At 27.0% G+C, this 26,181-nt stretch overlaps 1 protein-coding gene across 2 annotated transcripts in view; it reads left to right on the plus strand.

The window, feature by feature from the left end:
* The window catches only part of LOC118198061 (uncharacterized), an 81,517-nt gene extending 55,336 nt beyond the window's left edge, over window positions 1-26,181 (plus strand). For both annotated transcript variants that reach the window (XM_085817597.1, XM_085817596.1), the window contains exon 5: window positions 903-26,181. In XM_085817597.1, coding sequence (XP_085673723.1) covers window positions 903-1,249 — 347 coding nt within the window. In that variant the 3' untranslated portion in view covers window positions 1,250-26,181. The remainder of the gene's footprint in view (window positions 1-902) is intronic.

The raw sequence follows: 26,181 nt of genomic DNA on the forward strand, positions 1-26,181 counted from the left end.
ATAGAGGAAATTGAATATATGCTGAAATTGAGAAACATCACATTCAGATAAAGGTTTTTGAAGAAACTCTACGTAAAATATGTGTTGCAACTTTAATATTATAAATTCCAGTCCTCTAAATGTAGTATAGTTGCCTTTGATCAAGCGCTTTAGTGTTTAAAAGAGTACGGAAATCAATATATGCAGTGTATATAATGATATATAATGATAGAAATATTATGAAACAAAGTAAAATCAATTGATTCGAAGTACATTCCTTTAGCATCAGTGGAGTGACTGAAATGGTTTCTGCAGAGCTTTCCAGTACGTCTAAAAAAACAAAGGGATTTGCATTCTGGTGTATATTTTTAAATTTTTAATGTTAACAAAATAAAAAAAAAGTCCCTTTTAGTAGTAATGCAGAGACATAAAATGATTGCAGGGCAGTAGATGAAGAGGATAATGTGGGTGATTGAACAAATACTTGTTTTACTGGTCAAAAGTTTTTGGGCATTTATACTTACATTCCAGCAAGCAGGCAGTGCAGAAGAAACCAGCAAAACAAAATTACAAACAACAAAATTATGCATTAAAAATTAAAATGCATCTTAGGATCGCATGGTACTAGTTAGATTGTGTTTTTGCCATCTTCATTATAAAATAGGACTCATTGTTGGATTACGTAGTGCCATTATGTGAATGGATTAAGGGTTTAATAATTTCATGTCAGTTCATTTGTTGCCAGTTTTATCACAGAACACTGTTTCACTGAGCCAGATGTTTGTATGTACAGTTATAATTTGCAAAGTGATAAAATAGGTATTTTTCTGCAAGTTGTCTTCCTTTTATTTGTATTAAAAAATTATAATGATTTTCATATGTAGTTCTGTCAGTTATCTTTTTTCCTCTTTATTTAATTGAAGATCCAAGTCAGAATTGGAATCCTCATAAAATTGAGCTTGCTTTATGGGCTCATTTTGTTGCCGGAGAGCTAGAACCATCCATATTGTCAAACCTACCTCCACCTGAAGATCTCCCTGAGGCACCGGGTAATGAAGATGAGGACAAGAAAGAAAATATCTCTAAAGAGAAAGAAGCAAGTGTCAAGAAGCGATCATCCCAAGACGAGGATTCAGTGGATAGTTTTGCTAACCTGAGCAGTGGTGAGGCTTCAAATGATGCTGCTGATTTTTCATATTCTGATTCTGATTTGAATAAGGATATAAAAGACAATGGGCTTGAACCACCAACAAAAAAATGTCGCATATAACTTTGAACATTCTTTATCATATTCATTTTTAAACATTTGTACATGTGTACTTTACACAATTATTAAAACCTTGAACTGAACGAACAACAAGTAAAAATACAGTTGTTAAAATGTTCTTTAGGCGTATATTTTAGATGCAACAATGCTAATTAGGTACTGTTTGGTTTAGTTTGCTGATGAACTTTTCCGAACATGCTTGAATTTTTATGATCTTTTTTTTTTTTTTTTTTTTTTTTGTATGTGTCATCTTACCAGGCCAAACTAAAAAATTATTTTGTTATTCAGCATTGAAATTTATTAATGGTATTATTTAATGTACACATATACCTAATGTTTAAGATTTGCATGACCTTTTCTGTTATATAGAGATGAAAATACAGTTTGTTAAACATAATTTAATGAGAATAAAATATGTCTTAAATACAGTTTCACACATGCAACTCATTTACATATGAGTTAGGGGGAAGAATTATTTTAACAGTAATTTTAAGAAAAATCAGCATTTTTTAAATCAAGCCTTTTGCATTATCTACAATCAGCTTGTTATAGTTTATCATTTGTATGTATATCAGAGCTAATTGATCTGATGAAAGACATTCTTAATTAATGTACATGTAATTATTAAGAAAATTTTTAATCTTAAAAGCCATCACCCACTGAATTCTTTTACACACATCAGGGAAAATTTTAACCTTTGTTTAGTGGCAATGAGCATTCAGGTTATTGTTCCTTTTGAATTTTTGAGTATTTAAAAAGTGTATTTTTTTCATTACTAAGTTATTAATGATTGATTTGATTAGGAAAATTTTTTTTTTTGGAAGACACTTTTGAATGTCAGATTTGGCAGGAGGAATCTTGTTTGTCATGCTCTCAATAATCAAATCATCATTAATTGTTGACTTAGCTCATATTAATTTCCTTTAAAAAGTGTTAGAACTGTAGAACTGAATTTATTGATAAACTTTCTTGTCAGATTTGTAATTAATGAACTATATGTTGACTGAATTAGTTCAAAAAAAAATCTGAAGGATTTTCTTTGTGAGGTACTAGAATTTTTTCTGGTAAAATATCTGTTTACTTGGATAACCTTTTTCACTTAAAATTTTATAGGTTTCTTTTTATGTATTTAAAACGTCATGTATAAAGTACATGGAATATAAAATCATTTTGCAGGTTTTAGAAATTGTTTTTTGCACTAAATTTTTTAATCGTCTTTTTTTTATTATTATTATTTTAATGCTGGAATTATAAATGATTTTATGTTTAAAATGTTTCATATAGGGATGATTGCTAGAGTTATAATTTTCATAAATTAGGGATTTTCCCATTTTTGTTAATTTGAATTTCACATTCCCTACACAACTCATAAAATATCTCCTCTAGAATTGTTAAATGTGAATTTTAGGTTGAAGTCATGTGATTTTGTTTTCCGTGAAGTTTTTGAATGTAATTGTATAAAAAAATAAGAAAAATAACTTTCATATTTTATCTATAATTCTTGTAATAATTTCATTGTTAAATATTAGAAAAAGTTCAAAGGTTATACCTTTATTATATTTTTTATGGAGAAATTTCCCATATGAAAGAGTATGAATTTATTTATTGTTAATAAGTTTAATATTTTAGATGACAAAAATCTCTTTGTTTTAGATTAATACCCAATTTTATTGTTTACATTTTCCTTTGTATGTGCAACTGTTATTTGCATACTTTCAGTAAATTTTTGCACAAAACTAATTTAAATTGTTAAAAAGAACTTCATCAAAAAATAAAACATGGTATAATTTTTTTAAAAAAATTTGCTTTTCTTAGTCACAATTTAGAAACATTTTATCATTTTCTTCATAAATGTAGTAAGTGTTTTATGTAATTCAGCTTTTATATTCAGAACTGGATATATTTGTATGTAGCCAGCTGAAAGATAATTCAATCTTGAAAAGTAGGATGTTGATAAATCTCATATTTCTTCAATAATAATAATACTTTTGTATTAACTCTTTTTGGGGGGTGCTTCTTAAGAAATGGGGTTTCTTTCCCCAAGTTTTAACATAGCAGATATCTGTAAAGTACACTCTAGGCATTTGATTTTTTAAAATGCGTTATTTACAGAAATGTAAGAGTTATTTCAAAAAGTTAAAAAAAAAAGTCCCAAGAAAATCGAAAAGTATAAGGCATTATTAAAGTTTTACTGAAGTAAATTATGACATGCACAGTGTTAATTATTAATATTTTCACAAATTTGTTTTCTTGTTCTAAAATGTGAAGTTTGATTTTGTTGAATTTGAGCACACCTTTCCAAGCTCTAATTAGAAGCAGTTTAAGTTTTATAATCTACAAACATTTATTAATCAGATGTATAGAATTTTACTTTTTCTTAATCTAATGATGGGCACTTGTCTATTCAGCATTGCCCGCTTCTAGGCCAGAAGTGGTGGCCATTTTTATTGTGGAAGCATCCTGATAGGCAGATGCTGTTACCTTGTATGATGGGATGGACAGTTACAGCTATGCCTTCTCCAGAATTTTAACCCGGTACCACAATAGGCTCCACTAACCACTATGCTGTCTGTGTGACATTTTACATGTTAACATTGCTATTTACTATTTTAACCTAAAAAAATTTTTATTAAGTTAAAAAAATGTAAATTTCACCATCAATATTTACCATAAGTAAACTCAAAAGTAAACAGCTAAAAATTACATTATATACACACACAATAGACATATAGCTTTCTGAATTGGTATTTTAAATCATTGTATGTATGTTAGCCCCAGTCGTGGACATAAAAATTATCAGGTACATATATGGGTCAAAGTAGTTGAAACAGAATATTTCTATAAAAATTCCTAATTTAAAGTAAGTTAATAAATAAATTATATAGATTTTTCTCTTCAATAAAAATTTTTGCTAGATCTAAATGTTATTGTAATTAAACTTTCACTTGCATTTGATGAGAATTTACATCTCTTTATATAAAATCCTTAGTCTTTTATTGGAGTTTTTTTTGGGGGGGTAGAGAGCATAGCTGCTATTTGTAAATAGCATTTTAGGTCACGAAATTTTTAATTCATGGTTAGCTGAAAATAGTTTTATTTTAAGCATTAATATTCTTTAATTGATTATAATAATTTCACACTTAAACATTATTTCTTCATAAATTTAATCTGGTTTTCACATATGCTACAGATTTTTACATGAAACATATTGATTTTAATACAAAAATCTGAAAACCTTCAAAATTTACATTGTGTCCAAAGTAATTTTTTTTTTTTTTTTTTAGTGTTTTGTGTGTTATATCATGTTCTTCGCATTTAAACTATAAAATTCAATTCAAGAGGAATATCACAAAATAATTTTTAAATGAGCGTATCTTTAGAATTTCCGATACACGCTGTCCCTCGCTGGAGATAATTCCCCCCTCATTCAGTGTTGCTATTGCTCACTTTAAAATAATTGAGTTTGTTAACCAAAAATTCATTGAAGTTTTACAAAATGTGAAATAGATAATAAAACAAATTCCAACTTCCAAATTTGGACTTTTAAGATGCCCATATTTGGGTGGAAACATATGTTATTCAAAATTGGATGGCCCTAGGTACCTTTGTTTTATCACATTGCGAGAAATGTACATACATACATTTATGCAGATTCTTTATTATTTAATTTCTTTAAATATAATACAAGGTGATAATATTTGTGGCAGCAATTTGAGAAGTGAACCGACATTTCAGTGCAGAATGTCAAAATGAAATTAATAGTCCTCCTGTGCAAATTGCCCCTTTGGACTAAAAATAAATAGTTTGAAAACACTAAGGAAAAGAATCTGTGGTAATAAAATCATTAATGCTAATCAGTTTTCATGGCTTCTGATTCATCTTTTTTTGTTTTTTCCCTTAAAATTGTTAATGTTTTTCATACAATGCACCTTTAGAGCTTATGCACTTAGATGTGCAAATAAACATTTAATGCTTAGCTGTGCTTCTTAATTTATCGCAACTTGCAAATCATCTATTTGTTAACTTGTATGTGAAATTTTTAATTAAAAATTTACTTCTGGTTTCACTGCCATAGAATCACTTGAAATAAATTAAATGTTGTTTTAGCAATTAATTATGTTTTCAATTGCTAATAACATATGAAATAGTTGTTTTGGGTTCCTCTGAATCAAACCAATGATAGCTCCAAGTGGCTTTATGTAGCTTGCTTCAGTTCAAGTAACTCAAGCTCAAACTCGTGGTGCTTGGTGGATTCTAAATGGTGCAGAAAAATGTTCATGACAACAGAAATCACTGATTTATACTTTTATTGTTATTGTTATAATTTTTTATAGCCATAGTGTTTTTCTTTGGAATTAATGTGTCTGATCTAAGCTGCTTGATGTTATTCATCATGAATGAAACTGTTAAAAAAAATTGTGGCATTATTGCAACCAGTTTTATTATGTTCTTGCTTAAGTTTCATATGTTTAATGAAATTTTATCAAATTGAAACCAAAAGCTGATGCAAAGAATTTTTGATGTATTAATAGAATATGCATCTGTGTAGAAAACCCATGATGCGAATTTGTCAGAAATGAAGATAATCATCTACAACCAGTTTTGCTATTATTGCTGTTTTGCTTTTTGTTATCTTTAATTATTAGTTGCACTTTATAATTAATATTGGTATGAAAGCTAATTTTAAAAATAGATGATTAAACAAACATCATAGTCCAGAAACTTAGCATTTACGTTGATGAGTCTTTGGATAAAAATTATTTACCTTGAGTAAATACAGTAATATTCCAAAGTTGCATATGATTCATTTTTAAATCAAAGACTAATATTTAAGCTATAATGTTAAGGTAGGGAAGGATTTACTAGACAATTTTCCACTTATAAGTGAAGTTGTACTTTCCAGAATTTTAGTACAAATTGAATACAGTTGTGAGGGATGCAAAAATTTTTAATACTCTCAAGTGTTTTAAAATTATTTTGCAGTTTTGAAATTAAATGAAGTTATTCAACCGAAGGGGTCTTTGAAGATAGCAGGAAATCTTATCCCGAAGTCTGGAACAAACATACTTCTTTTTCCCTGAAAAGTAACTCTTAGCAGTCTTCTGCTATAGTTATTTTGATTGCTTTCAATTTCTTTCCTATCTGTTTCTGTTCATTTCTAGTCCTAATCAGTGTCTTCAGAGTTATTCATTGTAAATTTGAAGAGATTTAATATTTTGAATACCAAATTCCTGAGATTCTTCAAGAAAATTTTGGTTCTGAAATATTGTTAAACAGGAGTTCCTGTAACCGACTCAAATAAAAAAAATTATCTTTCTCAGTATGGCTTAACTTCAAAAGACAAGCAGTGCAAGTCATTTAATATTTCTGGTTGTATGTTTGGTAGACCAGAATTTTTAGTAACAGGTGTGTGTACAACAGTTATAACATCCAATAATTTGTATAAAGATTTGGTATTTATTTTTTCCGTTGTTAAATTAAAATTTTATGATCTGTGCTTGGCTGTTAAAAATGTATTATTTCTTTTTAGTTGAAAAAGAATGGTTAAAATTTGTCATGAATGTTCAACTAAAATCATACATTTTAGTTGTTCCAATACCCTGTTTCATTTGATTTTTATTTCTTAAAATACTATTGTCTGCTTTTTTGTTTGCACCGTATCATACTTTAATTAATTATCTTTAATTAAAACTTTTATTTTGAATTTTGGAAATTCTGTAAACAGTGGTCTTTGCAGTGCTAAATTTGTAACTGTTGCAAAGAAACTAGAAGCATTTATTTATCATGGTATAAATTTTATTGTAAGTATCTTAAGTGATTATTTGAAATAAGTTTTATTTCAAAATCCAATAGCTCATAAGATTTGAAAGTTTTCTGGATCTTCCCTGTTGCAGTTTTTTTATATTATGATAGGAGTAAAATTTTGTAAATGATATATATAATTATTTAGCAACTTGAAAGACTTCACAAATACATGTGTGTTTCTAGTTTGTCTGGAAAAAGTTCTCTGTTTTTCTAGTTTTACATTTAAAGAATAACTTTTTTGTATCTCTGAAGTTACATGTTATAGTGACTTCCTCAAATTTTAAAAGTAAAAAATAATTTTCATTACTTTCCTGCTAAAAAGAACTGTCAGTTATGATGCTTATGTCATACCCAGTGAGGAATGTATTTTTAAACCTTAAATATGTTTAAAGAAAACATAATATGTTTTCCCTTGTAAGTTTCAATAGAGTTAATTTTTTAGTTTGTCCTGATTTGATGTTTCAATGCATGCTGAAGTAGTAGAAAAAGTTTTATTACTTTATAATCTGTCTATTAAAATACAATATTAATTTTTAAGATTTTATAAAAGAAACTAACTGCATTAAAAAATTATGCTTGTTTATGTTTCAAATGTAGTTTTTAAATATTGCTTTAAAACTGAAACTTAATTAATTTTGAATTATTGCAGTATATGTTTACTTTTTAATTATTTAATGCTTAACTTCCAAAGTAAGCTTTTGTTCCATAGCAACAGTGGAAATCTCAGAGTTTAAGAATATTTTAATGAGATTCTCTTAATTTAATTGTTTAATGATAAAAAAATTAATTTCAAAAAGTTAACAGGATATGTTAATTAAATCTCTATTTTCTTCTGCATGTATAATTTTTATTGAATTGTACAATATGTGACCATTCAATAAATAAAATCACATGAAACATAAGTACTGAATACGGTTCACGTAAAATGGTACAGAATAAAAAATCTGTGTTGTTTCCATGTGCATTTGAAGAGAAAAAGTGATTTTTCACTTCAGATATTTATGAGAAGTATTTCTTTGCTTTTTAAATTATCATTTAAAGTACTTCATAAAAATTTTCATAACTTTATAGGTTATTTTTAATAACATTACCATAAGAGACTGGTGGCTTAAAAAAGAAAGATTTCTTTTATTTTTTCATCTGAAATTTGAACTTGTATGTTTTGTCTTAAGATGTGGTGTTTGTAGTAATCTATATAGTATAGAGGAATTACAGGACAAATTGTAAAAGTTTTTATATGCAGTTTGGATGAACTTAAGTCACTTTAAATGTGACTTTCAAAGTCAAAAGGTTATAATAATTGTTTCAGTTCCTGATTTTTGCATTTTTCTGAAGGGAAAAAAAAAAAAAAAAAAGTCATGTTAACATTTGGAAGAGGTGTGTATGCCAATATCAAATGTTGTTTTATATCCGTCTTTATTTTCAAAATACTTTATGAGTACATCAGGAATATTATCACAATTTTGGAATGGCTCTAGCTTTTATGCCATTCCGAGTAGATATTAAACAAATCTGACATTATTGACTGAAGTATTAGTTTTATCTTGCAGTTAACTTTTAGCATGCTTTTTAAAAAAAAACTTTGAGACTTTATGGCAGACTTGAATTTTTTCCATGACACTGGAAGAAATGGAAGAAGTTAACAGTGATGCACTCAAGGGGGGCTGCTAAAGGTGACACATTTCTTAATAATAATTTACTAAATTTTTTATTATTGCTGCAGGAAAATGCAAAGTGATTAATTTTCTCCAAAAATCCAAAGAAATGTATGGTAGAATTCTTATTTATTTATTGAAGTGGCATTTCATTGATTTTTCATTATTCCCTCTCATTCATGTTACACTAGTAAGGAAATAATTATTACAATGTATGATTTTATAAATTAATTATTATTTCTTTAAATTTGTATTTAAATATTAGTATTATATTATTAGGAACATTTCCGTGTTTTAAACATGTCCCAATATGTACAGCATTTTAACTTGCTACTTTTCTTCTTCCATACATATATTTGAAATATAAATTGTTTAGTTTTATAGTAATGTTATGTATTAATAAAATATAACTATAATAATATTACTATAAAATAAGTTAACAGTTAAATTGTAGTCAGTTTTCTCCATGAAAAAAACTTATCAATCCTGTTGAGAATACACAACTTCAAAAATTTTACTTTGTTCTGATGCCAATAGCAATGCATTAAATCTTGTATGATAGAAAGGAATGTTCTCATTGACTATGTAATATAGTTGAGATTTAGTTCATCAGCATTGGAACAATTTTTCTTTTGTTTTGAATCCACCAATTTTGTTGTATAGTTTTTATGATTATGTATATGTTCAATTTTGTAACTTTTTAAACTTCAGTTCTGATTTCTGTTTTTTTTTTTTTTTTTTTTTTTTTTTTAAACTATGTCATTGATATAAATTGAAATTCAGTTTTAGAATCTGTCTAAATTTACAAATATGAAAGTAAATCTCATAGCGAGTACACAAAAGTATATTCATATATATATTACGAAGAAAAGGTTATTGTAAAGGTACAAATGGGAGTTGTAAAATTATTTATAAAATGAAAATATTTTGGTTAGTAATATAATAGTGCTACTTATGAATGCAATAGGGATATAATAATGTAAATAAGTTCAAAAATTAGTTTCTTCCATTTCTTCTACTTTAGTGAAAGAAACAGTTCTTTCACACAATTTTTTTGCTATGGAAGAAATTTGCCTACCCTGCTTTGTGAAGACATTCTCCTGGATTTTAGTTTATTAACAGGAATGCCATTTAAGCTAGAGACATTCAGCTGCACATAACGTAAGACTGTGTATGCTCTCTAAAGATTAGTTATGCTTAATAGAACTAAATCTCAAAGTTTAAGTATATTTATCTATTTTATAAAGTTTGTGAGTTTAGAAATGGAAAAAAAAAATGCATTTTTTGCAAAAGAAAAAAAAAAAAAAAAAAGAACATGTGCAATGTTTTAAAGACAACTTATTAATGTAGTTCTATCGGCATTCTGTTACAGATATCTGAAGCAAAATGGTCATATTCAACTCTTGTGTATTATAGAATTAATTTAAATGCTTTAATGATATTCAAGCAGGATTTTGATGCTCACATATTTTTATCAATCATTTTTCATTCTCATCATCATTTATTGAAAATGTGAATGTTTATGTATACTATGTAAAAAAAAAGTACCCCACTTTTTTTGCCCTTTTTATGGTACAAATTTATTTTATGTGTGTATGTGGACATATATCAAATAAAAAAAATTAAGGAATTTGATTATCTTAAGACACTTTTGGTCATTTACATAACTTTATTTTTAATTTGATTTTAAAATTTAAGAAATTCTGGAAGTTATTAAAAATTTAAGTTTTAAAAATTTGAACTCATTTTCATGCATGAAAATGCACCTTTGTATGAAGTAAATTTTGAACTTATAATCTGTATATGTTCTGTACCTTCTAGTCAAATTGTTATGTAAAAAGTTTTAATACACAAGGATATAAATTTGCAATGCAATTATTATTTTTTGCATAATAATGAAAAAGACCTTGTTTAATATTTTTAAAATTTAAGAAATTCTGGAAGTTATTAAAAATTTAAGTTTTAAAAATTTGAACTCATTTTCATGCATAAAAATGCACCTTTGTATGAAGTAAACTTTGAAATTATAATCTGTACATGTTCTGTACCTTCTAGTCAAATTGTTATGTAAAAAGTTTTAATACACAAGGATATAAATTTGCAATGCAATTATTATTTTTTGCATAATAATGAAAAAGACCTTGTTTAATATTTTTGATGATAGAAGATATTCTTTCTTTGATATATTCATATATATCAAAAGGATGGATATGCAGTTCTGTTTTAAGAATATTAACATTACTATTCTGAGTGTGCAGCTTCTCTTAAAAATTCGTATAAGCTACTTTTCTTTTAAATTAAGTTAGGAAACTTGCTTCAAGACAGTGGTGATAAGATTTCACTTTTGAGTAATGCTGAATACTCAGAATATTTGTTCTTTATATATATTTTAGCTCTGTGCATAGTGTATTCCTTCCTTGTGCATGTATAAATGCAGAAAGAATTGGAAATCATTTATTATTCGTGAAGTTTAGTTATTTTTATTATTGTGTGTGTGAAGTCTTTTATAATATTATTTGATTTGACATTTGTAGTGTCTAATTGAAGAAAACAGCAGAAATAAAATTTTCTTATCCAGAATGGTGTTGTTGAAAATTTGAAATTATATTTAAACTTGTTATGAAGTACAAGACATTCAAGATTAAGATATAATAACATACCGAACAAGTATTAATTTAGAAGTCAAACAACAAAAATCAACATTTCATTTCAAATTAAAACTTTAAATTTAAATTTTAAATATAATGCTGGTTTTTGTTGTTTGACTTCTAAATTAATATCAGACATTCATTTAGGTAATTAATTTTCAGTTTTCATAATTTAAATTTGTAATCAAAGCATAGAGGATCCCAGATAACAGTAAACATTATTTTATTAACTGGTATATTCGTTTTTAAAATTTTATAAATCTGCTGTTAAAAATATGTGAAATAAATGTAGTGGTATGAAGAAGATCACTAGCATTGAAACTAAAATGGCCATCTGATGCTGCGTCAAAAACTATAACGTAAGAGGACATTTTATCCTATTAGTTGGTCTCAAATATTGACTAAATTCAAACATAGTACAAAGTCATCGGGAAAATCCAGACTCATCGCGATTTTCGCAATTCCGGAGTTGGAGATTTTTCCAGATATTAGATTATGAGTTTAAATCTAGTAAGGTGACATGTAGAAATTATAAAATTAAAAATATGAAATAAAAAAATTTCCAAAACGTTTCAGATTTTAAATAACATCCAAAGGGGCCTTTTTTTTTAACATTTTGTGTGTTACCTTTATTTATTAAATATGATGTTCTTCACACTTAAACTATAAAATTCAGTTCAAGACCAATATCACAAAATAATTTTAAATTGAGCATATCTTTAGAATTTCCAATACACAGTCTCGCACCCTGAAGATAAAAATGTTTTTTCTGAACAACATTGCCATTGCTCGCTTTGAAATCCTTGAGTTTGTTAATCAAAAATTCGTTAAAGTTTTACAAAATATGAAATTGATAATAAAACGGATTTCAAATTTGGCTTTTCAGATGCCCATATTCGCAGTAGGATTACGTCATTCAAAATTTGATGGCTCTAGGTACTGCTGTTTTATCACAATGCGAGAAACATACATACATTTACGCAGATTCTTTATTATTTAATGTCTTCAAATATAAAATAGGGCGATAATATTTGGTGGCAACAGTTTGAGAAGGCAAACGAACATTCAGAGTGATTTGATGCAAAATTGCAAAATGAAAACTAATAGTCCCTCAGATAAAAAGCACCTTTCAACTAAATGAAGCATTTATTATGAAAGAAATGAAAATTTACCAAAAAGGGGGGGCTCAATATTTATTTGTTTGTTTTATTGAACATTTATTTAATGTAAGTTATTTCATGTGCCTCATTTTTGTACTAGTATTCTGTGTTTAATTCTATAGAAAAACATAATTTCTGGTTGAATAATCAATCTGTTGGTGGTAATAACAAAGTTCCATTGTTCAAGTTTTGTAATTGCCGCATTGAGAATTCCCACTAATTGTCAATCAAAATTTTTTCCTTCTCAGCAACCTCTCTGTCACTTTCTTCACCATCAGTAGTGATATTTTACAGATTTGTAACTATACTACAGATTTTGTCGTTCGTTAGTTGATTGGTGTCATATCAATGTAAAACTTTGTCATTAGCTGAATTACTTGTTTTGACTTCAAAACTCTAATTTTAATTGAAATTTTTTTTTATCAGTATTTGGTATTTTAAATCTATATTTTGGCTGTGCCACGAATTGAGAACTGAATTGATTCAATGAGAAATATATCTCTAATGAAATTCGAGGAAATAAGTTTAAATGAAGAAAAACAATTCCTTCCCCCCCCCCCCCGAAGAATCCTTAATGAGGAAGGCTCAAAGCAAACCTGAGAAAAGCTGTTGATCTTTTGTATTTTGTAGAGTTTCTTGGCTAGTTCAGCCCATTTTCAGAAATGTTTGCATCGTAAATACGATGGTTCTTTCACGGTTTGCCTTAATTAATCAATTTATCATTCCTCTTTAGAAGTGTATTTACTGATGCTTTCATTTCTCGGTTAAAAACATAATGTGCATTTCTGTTAGTGAAATGACATGTTGCAATCATGTTTTAGATGTGGAAATCTATTTAATAATATTGTAGGCAGTGTATGCTAGGTTCATAATACACCAGAATGTAAGCATAACTCTGAACTAAAGAGTTTCAAATTCATTAATTGCTAAATACTGAATATTACACACAGGCACAAAAAAAAATTCATTTTTAGTGAACATACGATGAACATTTTTTAAATGTAACTTTCTCTGAAGAATTTTTAATTACAGACATAATCTTAATATATACATATATATATATATATATAATTAACAAGCAAGGTAGTTAGTACAATACTGTAAGGCCAATTTGGTCTAAATAATTTTTTTGTGCAATATGCTGCAAAATTAAAGGTATGAGTAATTGTAGAAGGCTCGCCAAAAAGTTACCAGGAGCTGTGGCTCCAAGAAAAGTTCAACACATTTCTTTAAAAAACAATGTCATTGAAAGGTGAAAAATTATGCTACATGTTAAATTAAACACAGTAAAATACTAATCTTTGGAAACTAGGTAACGGCAAGAAATACAGTAAATTCCAATCGATGTGACAAGTGGAAAGTTAAAACATAGAAAAACCAATGCCTGGTACAAGTAGAACATAAAACAAACATAAACATATAAAAATACAAAGCGGAAAATGGTAAATTAGCTTAACCCGAAGTTCAACCTGGCTTTTCAAGGGAAATTTCTAGCTGAACTTCGAATCAAGCTAACTGTATTACATGTTTCGCCGAAACAGACAATTGAAACTTTTGCATTACAAATTTTAATTAAATAGACGAATTGTCTTCGAAAATTTATTAGTCTCAATTCTCTGTTCTAATTTCCTTATATATATTTTTTAGTTTAAACTGAATAATTCAGTTATATTCCTATGCATAAGATTTCTGTTTTTTTTTTTTTTTTTTAAACTATGTCATTGATATAAATTGAAATTCAGTTTTAGAATCTGTCTAAATTTACAAATGTGAAAGTAAATCTCATAGCGAGTACACAAAAGTACATTCATATATATATTACGAAGAAAAGGTTATTGTAAAGGTACAAATGGGAGTAGTAAAATTATTTATAAAATGAAAATATTTTGGTTAGTAATATAATAGTGCTACTTATGAATGCAATAGGGATATAATAATGTAAATAAGTTCAAAAATTAGTTTCTTCCATTTCTTCTACTTGGGTGAAAGAAACAGTTTCACACAATTTTTTTGCTATGGAAGAAATTTGCCTACCCTGCTTTGTGAAGACATTCTCCTGGGTTTTAGTTTATTAACAGGAATGCCATTTAAGCTAAAGACATTCAGCTGCACATAACGTAAGACTGTGTATGCTCTCTAAAGATTAGTTATGCTTAATAGAACTAAATCTCAAAGTTTAAGTATATTTATCTATTTTATAAAGTTTGTGAGTTTAGAAATGGAAAAAAAAATGCATTTTTTGCAAAAGAAAAAAAAAAAAAAAAAAAGAACATGTGCGATGTTTTAAAGACAACTTATTAATGTAGTTCTATCGGCATTCTGTTAGAGATATCTGAAGCAAAATGGTCATATTCAACTCTTGTGTATTATAGAATTAATTTAAATGCTTTAATGATATTCAAGCAGGATTTTGATGCTCACGTATTTTTATCAATCATTTTTCATTCTCATCATCATTTATTGAAAATGTGAATGTTTATGTATACTATGTAAAAAAAAAATTCCCCACTTTTTTTGCCCTTTTTATGGTACAAATTTATTTTATGTGTGTATGTGGACATATATCAAATAAAAAAAATTAAGGAATTTGATTATCTTAAGACACTTTTGGTCATTTACATAACTTTATTTTTAATTTGATTTTAAAATTTAAGAAATTCTGGAAGTTATTAAAAATTTAAGTTTTAAAAATTTGAACTCATTTTCATGCATAAAAATGCACCTTTGTATGAAGTAAATTTTGAACTTATAATCTGTATATGTTCTGTACCTTCTAGTCAAATTGTTATGTAAAAAGTTTTAATACACAAGGATATAAATTTGCAATGCAATTATTATTTTTTGCATAATAATGAAAAAGACCTTGTTTAATATTTTTAAAATTTAAGAAATTCTGGAAGTTATTAAAAATTTAAGTTTTAAAAATTTGAACTCATTTTCATGCATAAAAATGCACCTTTGTATGAAGTAAACTTTGAAATTATAATCTGTATATGTTCTGTACCTTCTAGTCAAATTGTTATGTAAAAAGTTTTAATACACAAGGATATAAATTTGCAATGCAATTATTATTTTTTGCATAATAATGAAAAAGACCTTGTTTAATATTTTTGATGATAGAAGATATTCTTTCTTTGATATTTTCATATATATCAAAAGGATGGATATGCAGTTCTGTTTTAAGAATATTAACATTACTATTCTGAGTGTGCAGCTTCTCTTAAAAATTCGTATAAGCTACTTTTCTTTTAAATTAAGTTAGGAAACTTTCTTCAAGACAGTGGTGATAAGATTTCACTTTTGAGTAATGCTGAATACTCAGAATATTTGTTCTTTATATATATTTTAGCTCTGTGCATAGTGTATTCCTTCCTTGTGCATGTATAAATGCAGAAAGAATTGGAAATCATTTATTATTCGTGAAGTTTAGTTATTTTTATTATTGTGTGTGTGAAGTCTTTTATAATATTATTTGATTTGACATTTGTAGTGTCTAATTGAAGAAAACAGCAGAAATAAAATTTTCTTATCCAGAATGGTGTTGTTGAAAATTTGAAATTATATTTAAACTTGTTATGAAGTACAAGACATTCAAGATTAAGATATAATAACATACCGAACAAGTATTAATTTAGAAGTCAAACAACAAAAATCAACATTACATTTCAAATTAAAACTTTAAATTTAAATTTTAAATATAATGCTGGTTTTTGTTGTTTGACTTCTAAATTAATATCAGACATTCATTTAGGTAATTAATTTTCAATTTTCATAATTTAAATTTGTAATCAAAGCATAGAGGATCCCAGATAACAGTAAACATTATTTTATTAACTGGTATATTCGTTTTTAAAATTTTATAAATCTGCTGTTAAAAATATGTGAAATAAATGTAGTGGTATGAAGAAGATCACTAGCATTGAAACTAAAATGGCCATCTGATGCTGCGTCAAAAACTATAACGTAAGAGGACATTTTATCCTATTAGTTGGTCTCAAATATTGACTAAATTCAAACATAGTACAAAGTCATCGGGAAAATCCAGACTCATCGGGATTTTCGCAATTCCGGAGTTGGAGATTTTTCCAGATATTAGATTATGAGTTTAAATCTAGTAAGGTGACATGTAGAAATTATAAAATTAAAAATATGAAATAAAAAAATTTCCAAAACGTTTCAGATTTTAAATAACATCCAAAGGGGCCGTTTTTTTTAACATTTTGTGTGTTACCTTTATTTATTAAATATGATGTTCTTCACACTTAAACTATAAAATTCAGTTCAAGACCTAATATCACAAAATAATTTTAAATTGAGCATATCTTTAGAATTTCCAATACACAGTCTCGCACCCTGAAGATAAAAATGTTTTTTCTGAACAACATTGCCATTGCTCGCTTTGAAATCCTTGAGTTTGTTAATCAAAAATTCGTTAAAGTTTTACAAAATATGAAATCGATAATAAAACGGATTTCAAATTTGGCTTTTCAGAGGCCCATATTCGCAGTAGGATTACGTCATTCAAAATTTGATGGCTCTAGGTACTGCTGTTTTATCACAATGCGAGAAACATACATACATTTACGCAGATTCTTTATTATTTAATGTCTTCAAATATAAAATAAGGCGATAATATTTGGTGGCAACAGTTTGAGAAGGCAAACGAACATTCAGAGTGATTTGATGCAAAATTGCAAAATGAAAACTAATAGTCCCTCAGATAAAAAGCACCTTTCAACTAAATGAAGCATTTATTATGAAAGAAATGAAAATTTACCAAAAAGGGGGGGCTCAATATTTATTTGTTTGTTTTATTGAACATTTATTTAATGTAAGTTATTTCATGTGCCTCATTTTTGTACTAGTATTCTGTGTTTAATTCTATAGAAAAACATAATTTCTGGTTGAATAATCAATCTGTTGGTGGTAATAACAAAGTTCCATTGTTCAAGTTTTGTAATTGCCGCATTGAGAATTCCCACTAATTGTCAATCAAAATTTTTTCCTTCTCAGCAACCTCTCTGTCACTTTCTTCACCATCAGTAGTGATATTTTACAGATTTGTAACTATACTACAGATTTTGTCGTTCGTTAGTTGATTGGTGTCATATCAATGTAAAACTTTGTCATTAGCTGAATTACTTGTTTTGACTTCAAAACTCTAATTTTAATTGAAATTTTTTTTTATCAGTATTTGGTATTTTAAATCTATATTTTGGCTGTGCCACGAATTGAGAACTGAATTGATTCAATGAGAAATATATCTCTAATGAAATTCGAGGAAATAAGTTTAAATGAAGAAAAACAATTCCTTTCCCCCCCCCCGAAGAATCCTTAATGAGGAAGACTCAAAGCAAACCTGAGAAAAGCTGTTGATCTTTTGTATTTTGTAGAGTTTCTTGGCTAGTTCAGCCCATTTTCAGAAATGTTTGCATCGTAAATACGATGGTTCTTTCACGGTTTGCCTTAATTAATCAATTTATCATTCCTCTTTAGAAGTGTATTTACTGATGCTTTCATTTCTCGGTTAAAAACATAATGTGCATTTCTGTTAGTGAAATGACATGTTGCAATCATGTTTTAGATGTGGAAATCTATTTAATAATATTGTAGGCAGTGTATGCTAAGTTCATAATACACCAGAATGTAAGCATAACTCTGAACTAAAGAGTTTCAAATTCATTAATTGCTAAATACTGAATATTACACACAGGCACAAAAAAAAATTCATTTTTAGTGAACATACGATGAACATTTTTTAAATGTAACTTTCTCTGAAGAATTTTTAATTACAGACATAATCTTAATATATACATATATATATATATATATATATAATTAACAAGCAAGGTAGTTAGTAGAATACCGTAAGGCCAATTTGGTCTAAATAATTTTTTTGTGCAATATGCTGCAAAATTAAAGGTATGAGTAATTGTAGAAGGCTCGCCAAAAAGTTACCAGGAGCTGTGGCTCCAAGAAAAGTTCAACACATTTCTTTAAAAAACAATGTCATTGAAAGGTGAAAAATTATGCTACATGTTAATTAAACACAGTAAAATACTAATCTTTGGAAACTAGGTAACGGCAAGAAATACAGTAAATTCCAATCGATGTGACAAGTGGAAAGTTAAAACATAGAAAAACCAATGCCTGGTACAAGTAAAACATAAAACAAACATAAACATATAAAAATACAAAGCGGAAAATGGTAAATTAGCTTAACCCGAAGTTCAACCTGGCTTTTCAAGGGAAATTTCTAGCTGAACTTCGAATCAAGCTAACTGTATTACATGTTTCGCCGAAACAGACAATTGAAACTTTTGCATTACAAATTTTAATTAAATAGACGAATTGTCTTCGAAAATTTATTAGTCTCAATTCTCTGTTCTAATTTCCTTATATATATTTTTTAGTTTAAACTGAATAATTCAGTTATATTCCTATGCATAAGATTTCTGTTTTTTTTTTTTTTTTTTTAAACTATGTCATTGATATAAATTGAAATTCAGTTTTAGAATCTGTCTAAATTTACAAATGTGAAAGTAAATCTCATAGCGAGTACACAAAAGTACATTCATATATATATTACGAAGAAAAGGTTATTGTAAAGGTACAAATGGGAGTAGTAAAATTATTTATAAAATGAAAATATTTTGGTTAGTAATATAATAGTGCTACTTATGAATGCAATAGGGATATAATAATGTAAATAAGTTCAAAAATTAGTTTCTTCCATTTCTTCTACTTGGGTGAAAGAAACAGTTTCACACAATTTTTTTGCTATGGAAGAAATTTGCCTACCCTGCTTTGTGAAGACATTCTCCTGGGTTTTAGTTTATTAACAGGAATGCCATTTAAGCTAAAGACATTCAGCTGCACATAACGTAAGACTGTGTATGCTCTCTAAAGATTAGTTATGCTTAATAGAACTAAATCTCAAAGTTTAAGTATATTTATCTATTTTATAAAGTTTGTGAGTTTAGAAATGGAAAAAAAAATGCATTTTTTGCAAAAGAAAAAAAAAAAAAAAAAAAAAAAAAAAAAAAAGAACATGTGCAATGTTTTAAAGACAACTTATTAATGTAGTTCTATCGGCATTCTGTTAGAGATATCTGAAGCAAAATGGTCATATTCAACTCTTGTGTATTATAGAATTAATTTAAATGCTTTAATGATATTCAAGCAGGATTTTGATGCTCACGTATTTTTATCAATCATTTTTCATTCTCATCATCATTTATTGAAAATGTGAATGTTTATGTATACTATGTAAAAAAAAAATTCCCCACTTTTTTTGCCCTTTTTATGGTACAAATTTATTTTATGTGTGTATGTGGACATATATCAAATAAAAAAAATTAAGGAATTTGATTATCTTAAGACACTTTTGGTCATTTACATAACTTTATTTTTAATTTGATTTTAAAATTTAAGAAATTCTGGAAGTTATTAAAAATTTAAGTTTTAAAAATTTGAACTCATTTTCATGCATAAAAATGCACCTTTGTATGAAGTAAATTTTGAACTTATAATCTGTATATGTTCTGTACCTTCTAGTCAAATTGTTATGTAAAAAGTTTTAATACACAAGGATATAAATTTGCAATGCAATTATTATTTTTTGCATAATAATGAAAAAGACCTTGTTTAATATTTTTAAAATTTAAGAAATTCTGGAAGTTATTAAAAATTTAAGTTTTAAAAATTTGAACTCATTTTCATGCATAAAAATGCACCTTTGTATGAAGTAAACTTTGAAATTATAATCTGTATATGTTCTGTACCTTCTAGTCAAATTGTTATGTAAAAAGTTTTAATACACAAGGATATAAATTTGCAATGCAATTATTATTTTTTGCATAATAATGAAAAAGACCTTGTTTAATATTTTTGATGATAGAAGATATTCTTTCTTTGATATTTTCATATATATCAAAAGGATGGATATGCAGTTCTGTTTTAAGAATATTAACATTACTATTCTGAGTGTGCAGCTTCTCTTAAAAATTCGTATAAGCTACTTTTCTTTTAAATTAAGTTAGGAAACTTTCTTCAAGACAGTGGTGATAAGATTTCACTTTTGAGTAATGCTGAATACTCAGAATATTTGTTCTTTATATATATTTTAGCTCTGTGCATAGTGTATTCCTTCCTTGTGCATGTATAAATGCAGAAAGAATTGGAAATCATTTATTATTCGTGAAGTTTAGTTATTTTTATTATTGTGTGTGTGAAGTCTTTTATAATATTATTTGATTTGACATTTGTAGTGTCTAATTGAAGAAAACAGCAGAAATAAAATTTTCTTATCCAGAATGGTGTTGTTGAAAATTTGAAATTATATTTAAACTTGTTATGAAGTACAAGACATTCAAGATTAAGATATAATAACATACCGAACAAGTATTAATTTAGAAGTCAAACAACAAAAATCAACATTACATTTCAAATTAAAACTTTAAATTTAAATTTTAAATATAATGCTGGTTTTTGTTGTTTGACTTCTAAATTAATATCAGACATTCATTTAGGTAATTAATTTTCAATTTTCATAATTTAAATTTGTAATCAAAGCATAGAGGATCCCAGATAACAGTAAACATTATTTTATTAACTGGTATATTCGTTTTTAAAATTTTATAAATCTGCTGTTAAAAATATGTGAAATAAATGTAGTGGTATGAAGAAGATCACTAGCATTGAAACTAAAATGGCCATCTGATGCTGCGTCAAAAACTATAACGTAAGAGGACATTTTATCCTATTAGTTGGTCTCAAATATTGACTAAATTCAAACATAGTACAAAGTCATCGGGAAAATCCAGACTCATCGGGATTTTCGCAATTCCGGAGTTGGAGATTTTTCCAGATATTAGATTATGAGTTTAAATCTAGTAAGGTGACATGTAGAAATTATAAAATTAAAAATATGAAATAAAAAAATTTCCAAAACGTTTCAGATTTTAAATAACATCCAAAGGGGCCGTTTTTTTTAACATTTTGTGTGTTACCTTTATTTATTAAATATGATGTTCTTCACACTTAAACTATAAAATTCAGTTCAAGACCTAATATCACAAAATAATTTTAAATTGAGCATATCTTTAGAATTTCCAATACACAGTCTCGCACCCTGAAGATAAAAATGTTTTTTCTGAACAACATTGCCATTGCTCGCTTTGAAATCCTTGAGTTTGTTAATCAAAAATTCGTTAAAGTTTTACAAAATATGAAATCGATAATAAAACGGATTTCAAATTTGGCTTTTCAGAGGCCCATATTCGCAGTAGGATTACGTCATTCAAAATTTGATGGCTCTAGGTACTGCTGTTTTATCACAATGCGAGAAACATACATACATTTACGCAGATTCTTTATTATTTAATGTCTTCAAATATAAAATAAGGCGATAATATTTGGTGGCAACAGTTTGAGAAGGCAAACGAACATTCAGAGTGATTTGATGCAAAATTGCAAAATGAAAACTAATAGTCCCTCAGATAAAAAGCACCTTTCAACTAAATGAAGCATTTATTATGAAAGAAATGAAAATTTACCAAAAAGGGGGGGCTCAATATTTATTTGTTTGTTTTATTGAACATTTATTTAATGTAAGTTATTTCATGTGCCTCATTTTTGTACTAGTATTCTGTGTTTAATTCTATAGAAAAACATAATTTCTGGTTGAATAATCAATCTGTTGGTGGTAATAACAAAGTTCCATTGTTCAAGTTTTGTAATTGCCGCATTGAGAATTCCCACTAATTGTCAATCAAAATTTTTTCCTTCTCAGCAACCTCTCTGTCACTTTCTTCACCATCAGTAGTGATATTTTACAGATTTGTAACTATACTACAGATTTTGTCGTTCGTTAGTTGATTGGTGTCATATCAATGTAAAACTTTGTCATTAGCTGAATTACTTGTTTTGACTTCAAAACTCTAATTTTAATTGAAATTTTTTTTTATCAGTATTTGGTATTTTAAATCTATATTTTGGCTGTGCCACGAATTGAGAACTGAATTGATTCAATGAGAAATATATCTCTAATGAAATTCGAGGAAATAAGTTTAAATGAAGAAAAACAATTCCTTTTTCCCCCCCCCCCCCGAAGAATCCTTAATGAGGAAGGCTCAAAGCAAACCTGAGAAAAGCTGTTGATCTTTTGTATTTTGTAGAGTTTCTTGGCTAGTTCAGCCCATTTTCAGAAATGTTTGCATCGTAAATACGATGGTTCTTTCACGGTTTGCCTTAATTAATCAATTTATCATTCCTCTTTAGAAGTGTATTTACTGATGCTTTCATTTCTCGGTTAAAAACATAATGTGCATTTCTGTTAGTGAAATGACATGTTGCAATCATGTTTTAGATGTGGAAATCTATTTAATAATATTGTAGGCAGTGTATGCTAAGTTCATAATACACCAGAATGTAAGCATAACTCTGAACTAAAGAGTTTCAAATTCATTAATTGCTAAATACTGAATATTACACACAGGCACAAAAAAAAATTCATTTTTAGTGAACATACGATGAACATTTTTTAAATGTAACTTTCTCTGAAGAATTTTTAATTACAGACATAATCTTAATATATACATACATATATATATATATATATATAATTAACAAGCAAGGTAGTTAGTACAATACCGTAAGGCCAATTTGGTCTAAATAATTTTTTTGTGCAATATGCTGCAAAATTAAAGGTATGAGTAATTGTAGAAGGCTCGCCAAAAAGTTACCAGGAGCTGTGGCTCCAAGAAAAGTTCAACACATTTCTTTAAAAAACAATGTCATTGAAAGGTGAAAAATTATGCTACATGTTAAATTAAACACAGTAAAATACTAATCTTTGGAAACTAGGTAACGGCAAGAAATACAGTAAATTCCAATCGATGTGACAAGTGGAAAGTTAAAACATAGAAAAACCAATGCCTGGTACAAGTAGAACATAAAACAAACATAAACATATAAAAATACAAAGCGGAAAATGGTAAATTAGCTTAACCCGAAGTTCAACCTGGCTTTTCAAGGGAAATTTCTAGCTGAACTTCGAATCAAGCTAACTGTATTACATGTTTCGCCGAAACAGACAATTGAAACTTTTGCGTTACAAATTTTAATTAAATAGACGAATTGTCTTCGAAAATTTATTAGTCTCAATTCTCTGTTCTAATTTCCTTATATATATTTTTTAGTTTAAACTGAATAATTCAGTTATATTCCTATGCATAAGATTTCTGTTTTTTTTTTTTTTTTTTTAAACTATGTCATTGATATAAATTGAAATTCAGTTTTAGAATCTGTCTAAATTTACAAATGTGAAAGTAAATCTCATAGCGAGTACACAAAAGTACATTCATATATATATTACGAAGAAAAGGTTATTGTAAAGGTACAAATGGGAGTAGTAAAATTATTTATAAAATGAAAATATTTTGGTTAGTAATATAATAGTGCTACTTATGAATGCAATAGGGATATAATAATGTAAATAAGTTCAAAAATTAGTTTCTTCCATTTCTTCTACTTGGGTGAAAGAAACAGTTCTTTCACACAATTTTTTTGCTATGGAAGAAATTTGCCTACCCTGCTTTGTGAAGACATTCTCCTGGGTTTTAGTTTATTAACAGGAATGCCATTTAAGCTAAAGACATTCAGCTGCACATAACGTAAGACTGTGTATGCTCTCTAAAGATTAGTTATGCTTAATAGAACTAAATCTCAAAGTTTAAGTATATTTATCTATTTTATAAAGTTTGTGAGTTTAGAAATGGAAATGGATATAATAATGTAAATAAGTTCAAAAATTAGTTTCTTCCATTTCTTCTACTTTGGGTGAAAGAAACAGTTCTTTCACACAATTTTTTTGCTATGGAAGAAATTTGCCTACCCTGCTTTGTGAAGACATTCTCCTGGGTTTTAGTTTATTAACAGGAATGCCATTTAAGCTAAAGACATTCAGCTGCACATAACGTAAGACTGTGTATGCTCTCTAAAGATTAGTTATGCTTAATAGAACTAAATCTCAAAGTTTAAGTATATTTATCTATTTTATAAAGTTTGTGAGTTTAGAAATGGAAAAAAAAATGCATTTTTTGCAAAAGAAAAAAAAAAAAAAAAAAAAGAACATGTGCAATGTTTTAAAGACAACTTATTAATGTAGTTCTATCGGCATTCTGTTACAGATATCTGAAGCAAAATGGTCATATTCAAGTCTTGTGTATTATAGAATTAATTTAAATGCTTTAATGATATTCAAGCAGGATTTTGATGCTCACATATTTTTATCAATCATTTTTCATTCTCATCATCATTTATTGAAAATGTGAATGTTTATGTATACTATGTAAAAAAAAAGTACCCCACTTTTTTTGCCCTTTTTATGGTACAAATTTATTTTATGTGTGTATGTGGACATATATCAAATAAAAAAAATTAAGGAATTTGATTATCTTAAGACACTTTTGGTCATTTACATAACTTTATTTTTAATTTGATTTTAAAATTTAAGAAATTCTAGAAGTTATTAAAAATTTAAGTTTTAAAAATTTGAACTCATTTTCATGCATAAAAATGCACCTTTGTATGAAGTAAATTTTGAAATTATAATCTGTATATGTTCTGTACCTTCTAGTCAAATTGTTATGTAAAAAGTTTTAATACACAAGGATATTGTTATGTACAAAGTTTTAATACACAAGGATATAAATTTGCAACGCAATTATTATTTTTTGCATAATAATGAAAAAGACCTTGTTTAATATTTTTAAAATTTAAGAAATTCTGGAAGTTATTAAAAATTTAAGTTTTTAAAAATTTGAACTCATTTTCATGCATAAAAATGCACCTTTGTATGAAGTAAATTTTGAACTTATAATCTGTATATGTTCTGTACCTTCTAGTCAAATTGTTATGTAAAAAGTTTTAATACACAAGGATATAAATTTGCAATGCAATTATTATTTTTTGCATAATAATGAAAAAGACCTTGTTTAATATTTTTAAAATTTAAGAAATTCTGGAAGTTATTAAAAATTTAAGTTTTAAAAATTTGAACTCATTTTCATGCATAAAAATGCACCTTTGTATGAAGTAAACTTTGAAATTATAATCTGTATATGTTCTGTACCTTCTAGTCAAATTGTTATGTAAAAAGTTTTAATACACAAGGATATAAATTTGCAATGCAATTATTATTTTTTGCATAATAATGAAAAAGACCTTGTTTAATATTTTTGATGATAGAAGATATTCTTTCTTTGATATTTTCATATATATCAAAAGGATGGATATGCAGTTCTGTTTTAAGAATATTAACATTACTCTTCTGAGTGTGCAGCTTCTCTTAAAAATTCGTATAAGCTACTTTTCTTTTAAATTAAGTTAGGAAACTTGCTTCAAGACAGTGGTGATAAGATTTCACTTTTGAGTAATGCTGAATACTCAGAATATTTGTTCTTTATATATATTTTAGCTCTGTGCATAGTGTATTCCTTCCTTGTGCATGTATAAATGCAGAAAGAATTGGAAATCATTTATTATTCGTGAAGTTTAGTTATTTTTATTATTGTGTGTGTGAAGTCTTTTATAATATTATTTGATTTGACATTTGTAGTGTCTAATTGAAGAAAACAGCAGAAATAAAATTTTCTTATCCAGAA

Source organism: Stegodyphus dumicola, chromosome 5, assembly GCF_044657685.1.
Source record: "Stegodyphus dumicola isolate Sdum_Otavi_A_Nest chromosome 5, ASM4465768v1".
Taxonomy (NCBI): Eukaryota; Metazoa; Arthropoda; class Arachnida; order Araneae; family Eresidae; genus Stegodyphus; species Stegodyphus dumicola.